General features: G+C 45.0%; 1 protein-coding gene across 7 annotated transcripts in view; it reads right to left on the reverse strand.

Moving 5' to 3' along the window:
- Positions 1-2,109: 2,109 nt before the first annotated feature.
- Positions 2,110-13,154, reverse strand: part of rufy3 (RUN and FYVE domain containing 3) — a 51,252-nt gene continuing 40,207 nt past the window's right edge. For 4 of the 7 annotated variants that reach the window (XM_071352007.1, XM_071352008.1, XM_071352009.1 and 1 more), the window contains exons 12-17: positions 12,766-12,885; positions 10,401-10,527; positions 10,249-10,325; positions 10,049-10,076; positions 7,078-7,155; positions 2,110-3,257 (exon numbers count right to left, since the gene is read on the reverse strand). In XM_071352007.1, the coding sequence (XP_071208108.1) occupies positions 3,114-3,257; positions 7,078-7,155; positions 10,049-10,076; positions 10,249-10,325; positions 10,401-10,527; positions 12,766-12,885 (574 nt within the window). In that variant the 3' untranslated portion in view covers positions 2,110-3,113. The other 3 variants (XM_071352012.1, XM_071352013.1, XM_071352016.1) reach the window with 3 other exon arrangements.

A 13,154-nucleotide genomic window follows, 5' to 3' on the forward strand; every position in this document is an offset into this window, starting at 1 on the left:
CTTATCCAGAGCCACTACAGTAGTGAGTCATTTAGCAGACTCTCTGATCCAGAGCCACTACAGTAGTGAGTCATTTAGCAGACTCTCTGATCCAGAGCCACTACAGTAGTGAGTCATTTAGCAGACTCTCTGATCCAGAGTCACTACAGTAGTGAGTCATTTAGCAGACTCTCTGATCCAGAGTCACTACAGTAGTGAGTCATTTAGCAGACTCTCTGATCCAGAGCCACTACAGTAGTGAGTCATTTAGCAGACTCTCTGATCCAGAGCCACTACAGTAGTGAGTCATTTAGCAGACTCTCTGATCCAGAGCCACTACAGTAGTGAGTCATTTAGCAGACTCTCTGATCCAGAGCCACTACAGTAGTGAGTCATTTAGCAGACTCTCTGATCCAGAGCCACTACAGTAGTGAGTCATTTAGCAGACTCTCTGATCCAGAGCCACTACAGTAGTGAGTCATTTAGCAGACTCTCTGATCCAGAGTCACTACAGTAGTGAGTCATTTAGCAGACTCTCTTATCCAGAGCCACTACAGTAGTGAGTCATTTAGCAGACTCTCTGATCCAGAGCCACTACAGTAGTGAGTCATTTAGCAGACTCTCTGATCCAGAGCCACTACAGTAGTGAGTCATTTAGAAGACTCTCTGATCCAGAGCCACTACAGTAGTGAGTCATTTAGCAGACTCTCTGATCCAGAGCCACTACAGTAGTGAGTCATTTAGCAGACTCTCTGATCCAGAGCCACTACAGTAGGGAGTCATTTAGCAGACTCTCTGATCCAGAGCCACTACAGTAGTGAGTCATTTAGCAGACTCTCTGATCCAGAGCCACTACAGTAGGGAGTCATTTAGCAGACTCCCTGATCCAGAGCCACTACAGTAGTGAGTCATTTAGCAGACTTTCTGACCAGAGCCACTACAGTAGTGAGTCATTTAGCAGACTCTCTGATCCAGAGTCACTACAGTAGTGAGTCATTTAACAGACTCTCTGATCCAGAGCCACTACAGTAGTGAGTCATTTAGCAGACTCTCTTATCCAGAGCCACTACAGTAGTGAGTCATTTAGCAGACTCTCTTATCCAGAGCCACTACAGTAGTGAGTCATTTAGCAGACTCTCTGATCCAGAGCTACTACAGTAGTGAGTCATTTAGCAGACTCTCTTATCCAGAGCCACTACAGTAGTGAGTCATTTAGCAGACTCTCTGATCCAGAGCCACTACAGTAGTGAGTCATTTAGCAGACTCTCTGATCCAGAGCCACTACAATAGTGAGTCATTTAGCAGACTCTCTGATCCAGAGTCACTACAGTAGTGAGTCATTTAGCAGACTCTCTGATCCAGAGTCACTACAGTAGTGAGTCATTTAGCAGACTCTCTGATCCAGAGCCACTACAGTAGTGAGTCATTTAGCAGACTCTCTGATCCAGAGCCACTACAGTAGTGAGTCATTTAGCAGACTCTCTGATCCAGAGCCACTACAGTAGTGAGTCATTTAGCAGACTCTCTGATCCAGAGCCACTACAGTAGTGAGTCATTTAGCAGACTCTCTGATCCAGAGCCACTACAGTAGTGAGTCATTTAGCAGACTCTCTGATCCAGAGCCACTACAGTAGTGAGTCATTTAGCAGACTCTCTGATCCAGAGACACTACAGTAGTGAGTCATTTAGCAGACTCTCTGATCCAGAGTCACTACAGTAGTGAGTCATTTAGCAGACTCTCTGATCCAGAGCCACTACAGTAGTGAGTCATTTAGCAGACTTTCTGACCAGAGCCACTACAGTAGTGAGTCATTTAGCAGACTCTCTGATCCAGAGTCACTACAGTAGTGAGTCATTTAGCAGACTCTCTGATCCAGAGCCACTACAGTAGTGAGTCATTTAGCAGACTCTCTGATCCAGAGCCACTACAGTAGTGAGTCATTTAGCAGACTCTCTGATCCAGAGTCACTACAGTAGGGAGTCATTTAACAGACTCTCTGATCCAGAGTCACTTACTGTCAGGAACATGTTATGATTCAGTCTGAGTTGACTAACGGTTCCTAATCTCAGTGGATGGTGATGTCAGAGAGGAGATATCATAGATCATTACAATATAAATAAAAACCAGGCTTGGAAAAACTTCAGTTTATTGTTGAGTAAAGAAACATTTACATCTTGAGAATCAGATAAATTCTGTCTCTAACATCACCCAGATAATTACAGAGCTGGCAGATAATCAATAGAATCCCTTTTTTAAATTTTAATTTCTTAATTAAAAAGTTAGACAATGTTGCATTTTGTCCCACTGTTGTCAAACCAAAGCTTTGCACCAGGTTTAGATCAACCATGAACAAAAACAATTCAATGTTTCACCAAAATGTCATATCTGATAAAATATCAATCCTACTTTGAATGTGTCACAATAAATGTTTTGAGTAAAAAGTTCAGATACCTACACATGATGCAAAATACTTTTCACCTAACCTAGAGAACATGAAAACACAACCTGGGACCTGAACGGTTTGTGCAAATCATTCCACTCTTAGCCATATGCCAAACATGGTTTGAATAGCACAAACAGATCTGGGACCAGGCTATGAAAATATATACCTTTTCATGGAGTCATTGAAGTTCATCAGACGTCTGAAACCATTCGAGATGAGAAGCTTAAAGTCCGTTTTCCATTAAGTTAAAGCTGCACTGTGCAGAAATCGCTCCGCTATTTCCTTATTGCTAAAATTCTAATAGTTGGCCTAATTTCAGTTTGTGACAAAACAATCATATATAGTGTAGAGGAATCATTGTTCAATCCAAACCAGTGAAATATCTTTTCCATAACCAAATATATTGTATTTTCAAGCTGGTGTAAAAAAAAAAAAATGAAAGTGAAAGATGCAAAAACAAAATGGGAAGCATAGAAATAGTCCGCATAGAACACATCTACCGCTTCTTAGACTGGCTTTCAATGAGAAGGACAGATCTATAACTCGCATTTCTATGTGAAATCGGTCAAACCGCCCAAAAAGTTTCATATCGCAGCGTTAAGTTGTCAGACAGAAAGTTAGTCTGTCCCTTTTAGATATTTTGTCAGTGAATGACACTGCATTCCAGAGAGAGATGAGGAAGTGTGAGTCTCAGGATGGGCTGGAGGCATACTGCTGCAGTAGCTGAGAGTAGCAGGTGTCACAGACGTGTTCAGGGTTGATGGAAGAGGGAAGAGGAAGCTCATTGGTCAGACAGAGGTCACAGAACACCCCTCGACAGTTAGCACACCGTCTCTGTAGAGAGAAGAGAAACATTTAATACACCGTCTCCATAGAGAAACAGTCACTACACCGTCTCCATAGAGAAACAGTCACTACACCGTCTCCATAGAGAAACATTTAATACACCGTCTCCATAGAGAAACAGTCACTACACCGTCTCCATAGAGAAACAGTCACTGCACCGTCTCCATAGAGAAACAGTCACTGCACCGTCTCCATAGAGAAACAGTCACTGCACCGTCTCCATAGAGAAACAGTCACTGCACCGTCTCCATAGAGAAACAGTCACTGCACCGTCTCCATAGAGAAACAGTCACTGCACCGTCTCCATAGAGAAACATTTAATACACCGTCTCCATAGACACAGTCACTGCACCGTCTCCATAGAGAAACAGTCACTACACCGTCTCCATAGAGAAACAGTCACTACACCGTCTCCATAGAGACACAGTCACTACACCGTCTCCATAGAGAAACAGTCACTGCACCGTCTCCATAGAGAAACAGTCACTGCACCGTCTCCATAGAGAAACAGTCACTGCACCGTCTCCATAGAGAAACAGTCACTGCACCGTCTCCATAGAGAAACAGTCACTGCACCGTCTCCATAGAGAAACAGTCACTGCACCGTCTCCATAGAGAAACAGTCACTGCACCGTCTCCATAGAGAAACAGTCACTACACCGTCTCCATAGAGAAACAGTCACTACACCGTCTCCATAGAGAAACAGTCACTGCAGCGTCTCCATAGAGAAACAGTCACTGCAGCGTCTCCATAGAGAAACAGTCACTGCAGCGTCTCCATAGAGAAACAGTCACTGCACCGTCTCCATAGAGAAACAGTCACTGCACCGTCTCCATAGAGAAACAGTCACTGCACCGTCTCCATAGAGAAACAGTCACTGCACCGTCTCCATAGAGAAACAGTCACTGCACCGTCTCCATCGAGAAACAGTCACTGCACCGTCTCCATAGAGAAACAGTCACTACACCGTCTCCATAGAGAAACAGTCACTACACCGTCTCCATAGAGAAACAGTCACTACACCGTCTCCATAGAGAAACAGTCACTACACCGTCTCCATAGAGAAACAGTCACTACACCGTCTCCATAGAGAAACAGTCACTACACCGTCTCCATAGAGAAACAGTCACTACACCGTCTCCATAGAGAAACAGTCACTACACCGTCTCCATAGAGAAACAGTCACTGCACCGTCTCCATAGAGAAACAGTCACTACACCGTCTCCATAGAGAAACAGTCACTGCACCGTCTCCATAGAGAAACAGTCACTACACCGTCTCCATAGAGAAACAGTCACTACACCGTCTCCATAGAGAAACAGTCACTACACCGTCTCCATAGAGAAACAGTCACTGCAGCGTCTCCATAGAGAAACAGTCACTGCAGCGTCTCCATAGAGAAACAGTCACTGCACCGTCTCCATCGAGAAACAGTCACTGCACCGTCTCCATCGAGAAACAGTCACTGCACCGTCTCCATCGAGAAACAGTCACTGCACCGTCTCCATCGAGAAACAGTCACTGCACCGTCTCCATAGAGAAACAGTCACTGCACCGTCTCCATAGAGAAACAGTCACTACACCGTCTCCATAGAGAAACAGTCACTACACCGTCTCCATAGAGAAACAGTCACTACACCGTCTCCATAGAGAAACAGTCACTACACCGTCTCCATAGAGAAACAGTCACTACACCGTCTCCATAGAGAAACAGTCACTACACCGTCTCCATAGAGAAACAGTCACTACACCGTCTCCATAGAGAAACAGTCACTACACCGTCTCCATAGAGAAACAGTCACTGCACCGTCTCCATAGAGAAACAGTCACTACACCGTCTCCATAGAGAAACAGTCACTGCACCGTCTCTGTAGAGAGAAGAGAAACAGTCACTACACCGTCTCCATAGAGAAACAGTCACTACACCGTCTCCATAGAGAAACAGTCACTACACCGTCTCCATAGAGAAACAGTCACTACACCGTCTCCATAGAGAAACAGTCACTACACCGTCTCCATAGAGAAACAGTCACTACACCGTCTCCATAGAGAAACAGTCACTACACCGTCTCCATAGAGAAACAGTCACTACACCGTCTCCATAGAGAAACAGTCACTACACCGTCTCCATAGAGAAACAGTCACTACACCGTCTCCATAGAGAAACAGTCACTACACCGTCTCCATAGAGAAACAGTCACTGCACCGTCTCCATAGAGAAACAGTCACTGCACCGTCTCCATAGAGAAACAGTCACTACAGCGTCTCCATAGAGAAACAGTCACTACACCGTCTCCATAGAGAAACAGTCACTACACCGTCTCCATAGAGAAACAGTCACTACACCGTCTCTATAGAGAAACAGTCACTACACCGTCTCCATAGAGAAACAGTCACTACACCGTCTCCATAGAGAAACAGTCACTACACCGTCTCCATAGAGAAACAGTCACTACACCGTCTCCATAGAGAAACAGTCACTACAGCGTCTCCATAGAGAAACAGTCACTGCACCGTCTCCATAGAGAAACAGTCACTACACCGTCTCCATAGAGAAACAGTCACTACACCGTCTCCATAGAGAAACAGTCACTACACCGTCTCCATAGAGAAACAGTCACTGCACCGTCTCTGTAGAGAGAAGAGAAACAGTCACTACACCGTCTCCATAGAGAAACAGTCACTACACCGTCTCCATAGAGAAACAGTCACTACACCGTCTCCATAGAGAAACAGTCACTACACCGTCTCCATAGAGAAACAGTCACTACACCGTCTCCATAGAGAAACAGTCACTACACCGTCTCCATAGAGAAACAGTCACTACACCGTCTCCATAGAGAAACAGTCACTACACCGTCTCCATAGAGAAACAGTCACTACACCGTCTCCATAGAGAAACAGTCACTACACCGTCTCCATAGAGAAACAGTCACTGCACCGTCTCCATAGAGAAACAGTCACTGCACCGTCTCCATAGAGAAACAGTCACTACAGCGTCTCCATAGAGAAACAGTCACTACACCGTCTCCATAGAGAAACAGTCACTACACCGTCTCCATAGAGAAACAGTCACTACACCGTCTCTATAGAGAAACAGTCACTACACCGTCTCCATAGAGAAACAGTCACTACACCGTTTCCATAGAGAAACAGTCACTACACCGTTTCCATAGAGAAACAGTCACTACAGCGTCTCCATAGAGAAACAGTCACTGCACCGTCTCCATAGAGAAACAGTCACTACACCGTCTCCATAGAGAAACAGTCACTGCACCGTCTCCATAGAGAAACAGTCACTACACCGTCTCCATAGAGAAACAGTCACTGCACCGTCTCTATAGAGAAACAGTCACTGCACCGTCTCCATAGAGAAACAGTCACTGCACCGTCTCCATAGAGAAACAGTCACTGCACCGTCTCCATAGAGAAACAGTCACTACACCGTCTCCATAGAGAAACAGTCACTACAGCATCTCCATAGAGAAACAGTCACTACACCGTCTCCATAGAGAAACAGTCACTGCACCGTCTCCATAGAGAAACAGTCACTACACCGTCTCCATAGAGAAACAGTCACTACACCGTCTCTATAGAGAGAAGAGAAACAGTTACTGTGTTAATGCAGAACTTGATGTTCAGTTCCCAGTTTGAGCCAGAGACTGGAGACAACTGCAGAGATGCACCACTTCCACATGGACTCTTGTAGTGGCGCTCCGTGGGGAAGATCATGAGGATGTACAAACAAGGTCAGTGTATCAGTTTGAGGAAGCCATTATGTCTGAAGAAGAAGTGGTGGTGGAGTACCTTGGTCTTAGTCATGGACTCGTCCTGTTCACATAGAGAGCAGATGGATGCCTGGTGGATCTCAAGACAAGACTGGTCCTGGAAACGAGAACGTCTGCATTAGGTATATTTAACATTAGTGGGAAAGTATTCAGACCCCTTCCCCTTTTCTACATTAGTTACGTTACAGCCTTATTCTACAATGGATTAAATAAAAACCACGACAATCTACACACACCACCCCATGATGACAGAGAAAACAGGCTTTTTGCACATTTAAAAAAACAGTTACCTTATTTACATAAGTATTCAGACCCTTTGCTATGAAACTCGAATTTGAGCTCAGGTGCATCCTGTTTCCATTGATCATCCTTGAGATGTTTCTACAACTTGATTGGAGTCCACCTGTGGTAAATTCAATTGGTTGGACATGATTTGGAAAGGCACACACCTGTCTATATAAGGTCCCACAGTTGACAGTGCATGTCAGAGGAAAAACCGAGCCATGAGGTCGAAGGAATTGTCTGTAGAGCTCCGAGAGAGGATTGTGTCGAGGCACAGATCTGGGGAATGGTACCAAAACATTTCTGCAGCATTGAAGGTCCTCAAGAAAACAGTGACCTCCATCATTCTTAAATGGAAGAAGTTTGGAACCAGCAAGACTCTTCCTAGAGCTGGCCGCCCGGCCAAACTGAGCAATCGGGGGAGAAGGGCCTTGGTCAGGGAGGTGACCAAAAACCCGATGGTCACTCTGACAGAGCTCCAGAGGTCCTCTGTGGAGATGGGAGAACCTTCCAGAAGGACAACCATCTCTGCAGCACTCCACCAATCAGCCCTTTATGGTAGAGTGACCAGACAGAAGCCACTCCACAGTAAAAGGCACATGACAGCCTCCTTGGAGTTTGCCTTAAAGACTCAGACCATGAGAAACAAGACTCTCTGGTCTGATGAAACCAATATTGAACTCTTTGTCCTGAATGTCAAGCATCACATCTGGAGGAAACCTGGCACCATCCCTACAGTGAAGCATGTTGGTGGCAGCATCATGCTGTGGGAAAGATGAACGGAGCAAAGTACAGAGAGATCCTTGATGAAAACCAGCTCCAGCGTGCTCAGAACCTCAGACTGGGGCGAAGGTTCACCTTCCAACAGGACAACAACCCTAAGCACACAGCCAAGACAATGCAGGAGTGGCTTCGGGACAAGTCTCAATGTCCATGAGTGGCCCAGCCAGAGCCCGGACTTGAACCCGATCGAACATCTCTGGAGAGACCTGAAAATAGCTCCCCATCCAACCTGACAGAGCTTGAGAAGATCTGCAGAGAGGAATGGGAGAAACTCCCCAAATACAGGTGTGCCAAGTTTGTAGCGTCATACCCAAGACCACTCAAGGCTATAATCACTGCCAAAGGTGCTTCAACAAAGTACTGAGTAAAGGGTCTGAATACTTATGGAAATGTGATAGTTTTTACTGTTTATAAACTTGTAAAAAAAATATTTTGTCAGAATAATAGCAGAGATAATGATTTATTTCAGCTTTTATTTCTTTCATCACATTCCCAGTGGGTCAGAAGTTTACATACACTCAATTAGCATTTGGTAGCATTGCCTTTAAATTGTTAATTTTGGCCCATTCCTCCTGACAGAGCTGGTGTAACTGAGTCAGGTTTGTAGGCCTCTTTGCTCACACACACTTTTTCAGTTCTGCACACAAATTTTCTATAGGATTGAGGTCAGGGCTTTGTGATGGCCACTCCAATACCTTGACTTTGTTGTACTTAAGCCATTTTGCCACAACTTTGGAAGTATGCTTGGGGTCATTGTCCATTTGGAAGAGCCATTTGCGACCAAGATTTAACTTCCTGACTGATGTCTTGAGATGTTGCTTCAATATATCCACATAATATTCCATCCTCATGATGCCATCTGTTTTGTGAAATGCACCAGTCCCTCAAGCAGCAAAGCACCCCCACAACATGATGCTGCCACCCCCGTGCTTCACGGTTGGGATGGTGTTCTTCGGCTTGCAAGCCTCCCCCTTTATCCTCCACACATAACGATGGTCATTATGACCAAACAGTTGTATTTTTGTTTCATCAGACCAGAAGACATTTCTCCAAAAAGTACGATGTTGTCCCCTTGTGCAGTTGCAAACCGTAGTCTGGTTTTTTTATGGCGGTTTTGGAGCAGTGGCTTCTTCCTTGCTGAGTGGCCTTTCAGGTTATGTCGATATAGGACTCGTTTTACTGTGGATATAGATACTTTTGTACCGGTTTCCTCCAGCATCTTCACAAGGTCCTTTGCTGTTGTTCTGGGATTGATTTGCACTTTTCACACCAAAGTATGTTCATCTCTAGGAAACAGAACACGTCTCCTTCCTGAGCGGTATGACGGCTGCGTAGTCCCATTGTGTTTATACTTGCGTACTATTGTTTGTACAGATGAACATGGTACCTTCAGGCATTTGGAAATTGCTCCCAAGCATGAACCAGACTCCAATTTTTGATTTATTTTGATTTTCCCATGATGTCAAGCAAAGAGGCACTGAGTTTGAAGATGGGTCTTGAAATACATCCACAGTTACACCTCCAATTAACTCAAATGATGTCAATTAGCCTATCAGAAGCTTCTAAAGCCATGACATAATTTTCTGGAATTTTCCAAGCTGTTTAAAGGCACAGTCCACTTAGTGCATGTCAATTTCTGACCCACTGGAATTGTGAAACAGTGAATTATAAGTGAAATAATCTGTCTGTAAACAATTGTTGGAAAAATGACTTGTGTCATGCACAAAGTAGATGTCCTAACAGACTTGCCAAAACTATCGTTTGTTAACAAGAAATTTGTGGAGTGGTTGAAAAACGAGTTTTAATGACTCCAACCTAAGTGTATGTAAACTTCCGACTTCAACTGTATTTAACAGTTCAAAATGGTAGAAACACCCTTGTACATCTAGAAATACCGTAGTTTGAAGAGACTTCAGGAATCTTACCTGCTCATCCTGGTTTTGTGAGAATGACCTAGAGAGAGAGAGAGATGTCAAGCTATTGGTTCGTAAGGCGATGCAGTAGGACAACACTGTACATGTATTCAGGACTAAACCAAAGAGACATGTTTTCAGGACTAAACCAAAGAGACATGTTTTCAGGACTAAACCAAAGAGACATGTATTCAGGACTAAACCGTGCTTACATGTTTGAGCCCAGACTGCTCTTGTCCTCCAAGATTTTGCACAGTTGCTCCTTCTCCTTTTTGACGGCCTCCAGTTCCTATGACAGAACAACGTGGCCATGTCAGTCCTTGAATAGACAGAGACTTCAGGGTGGTTTTCATGTTGGGTCTACCTTCCTGATGTCGTCCACCTGTCTGGGGTCTCCCTGGGGTGTTGAGGCCCTCTTCTCCCCAGGGTGTATGTACAGGCCACCACCTCCCTGCTCTCTCTCCTTCCTCAGCTCCTGCTCCAGACTCCATCTAATACGTTTTTATATCAAGTACAAAACCTTGAAATCTGAACAAATAATGAATATGTTTTTAGAGCAGAGTCTATAGAGCAGTACGAGCCGCAGTGTTGGTCCCTTGTTCATGAAATAAAAAGATCACAGAAATGATCAAAACGAACATTTTTATTTCTCTCAAATTTTAAGCACGAATTTGTGAGCATCATCCTCGCCAAGATAATCCATCCACCTGACAGGTGTGGCATATAAAGAAGCTGACTAAACAGCATGATCATTACACAGGTGCACCTTGAGCTGGGGACAATAAGGCCACTCTAAAATGTGCAGTTGTGTCACAACAACACAATGCCACAGATGTCTCAAGTTTTGAGGGAGCTTGCAATTGGCATGCTGACTGCAGGAATGTTCAACAGAGCTGTAACCAGATAATTAAAATGTTAATTTCTCTACCATAAGCTGCCTTCAATGTCATTTTAGAAAATTCGGCAGTACGTTCAACTGGGCTTACAACCGCAGACTGCCTCTGCGAGCAGGCCTTTCTAATCGACCTGGCCCAGGTATCCTGGAAGGATATTGACCTCATCCCGTCAGTAGAGGATGCCTGGTCGTTCTTTAAAAAAGTGTTTTCCTCACCATCTTAAATAAGCATGCCCCATTCAAAGAATGTAGAACTAAGAACAGATATAGTCCTTGGTTCACTCCAGACCTGACTGCCCTCGACCAGCACAAAAACATCCTGTGGCGGACTGCACTAGCATCGAATAGCCCCCGAGATATGCAACTTTTCAGGGAAGTCAGGAACCAATAAACACAGTCATTTAAGGAAAGCAAAGGCTATCTTTTCAAACAGAAATTTGGCCAAGGCCAAGGCTTTCGACTCTGTCAATCACCGTATTCTTATCGGCAGACTCAACAGCCTTGGTTTCTCAAATGACTGCCTCGCCTGGTTCACCAACTACTTCTCTGACAGAGTTCAGTGTGTCAAATCGGAGGGCCTGTTGTCCAGACCTCTGGCAGTCTCTATGAGGGTGTGCCACAGGGTTCAATTCTCGGGCCGACTCTTTTCTCTGTATACATCAATGATGTCACTCTTGCTGCTGGTGATTCTCTGATCTACCTCTACGCAGACGACACCATTCTGTATACATCTGGCCCTTCTTTGGACACGGTGTTAACAAACCGCCAAACGAGCTTCAATGCCATACAACTCTCCTTCCGTGGCCTCCAACTGCTCTTAAATGCAAGTAAAACTAAATGCATGTTCTTCAACCGATCGCTGCCCACACCCGCCCGCCCGTCCAGCATCACTACTCTGGACGGCTCTGACTTAGAATATGTGGACAACTACAAATACCTAGGTGTCTGGCTAGACTGTAAACTCTCCTTCCAGACTCACATTAAGCATCTCCAATCCAAAATTAAATCTAGGATCGGCTTCCTATTTCGCAACAAAGCCTCCTTCACTCACGCTGCCAAACAGACCCTCGTAAAACTGACTATCCTACCGATCCTCGACTTCGGCGATGTCATTTACAAAATAGCCGTTCATCCGCCCCCATCACCTCATGTTTCAGCTAATCCACAGCCCCGTGTCATGCTAATCCACAGCCCCGTGTCATGCTAATCCACAGCCCCGTGTCATGCTAATCCACAGCCCCGTGTCATGCTAATCCACAGCCCCGTGTCATGCTAATCCACAGCCCCGTGTCATGCTAATCCACAGCCCCGTGTCATGCTAATCCACAGCCCCGTGTCATGCTAATCCACAGCCCCGTGTCATGAGGCAAATGGTGGTCACACCAGATACTGACTGGTTCTCTGATCCACGCCCCGTGTCATGCTAATCCACAGCCCCGTGTCATGCTAATCCACAGCCCCGTGTCATGCTAATCCACAACCCCGTGTCATGAGGCAAATGGTGGTCACACCAGATACTGACTGGTTCTCTGATCCACGCCCCGTGTCATGCTAATCCACAGCCCCGTGTCATGAGGCAAATGGTGGTCACACCAGATACTGACTGGTTCTCTGATCCACGCCCCTACCTGTTTCTCTAAGGTGTCTGTGACCAACAGAGTCATATCTGTATTCCCAGTCATGTGAAATCCATAGATTAGAACCGAATGAATTTATTTCAAATGGACTGATTTCCTTATAGGAACTGTAACTCAGTAAAATTGTAGCGTTTTTCTGTTGTTGTAATGTTCAGTGTATATAAATCCAAATCAAATGTATTGATCCTGATAATTACCTGTGTTTCCGTAGTCGTTCCACCTCCAACTGTAGAGAGTCTATCTTGTCTCCAAACTCCTGTTTAAACAGTTTATTATCCTCCCCAGCCTGGTCCCGCTCCCTCTCCGCCTGACGGGATCTGCACCGGGGGGGGGGCAAGGTGAACGGCGGGGGGGGGGTAAAATGAACTCATGGTAAAAATTAAAATTAAAACAACAACTCATGAACTAAACTTCAAATGAAAACGACAGAACTGAGAAATGAAACTAAAGAAGAACTTGTGAACTTCAGGTCAAATTAAATGAAGAAGACGGCCACAACGAAAACTCATGCTAAATGAAAAGAAGAAAACATGGTGGGTAGAGAGACTCCATTTCAACAGAAAAGGGAGAGAAACAGAAAAGAGAC

Source organism: Salvelinus alpinus, chromosome 19 (genome assembly GCF_045679555.1).
Source record: "Salvelinus alpinus chromosome 19, SLU_Salpinus.1, whole genome shotgun sequence".
Taxonomy (NCBI): domain Eukaryota; kingdom Metazoa; phylum Chordata; class Actinopteri; order Salmoniformes; family Salmonidae; genus Salvelinus; species Salvelinus alpinus.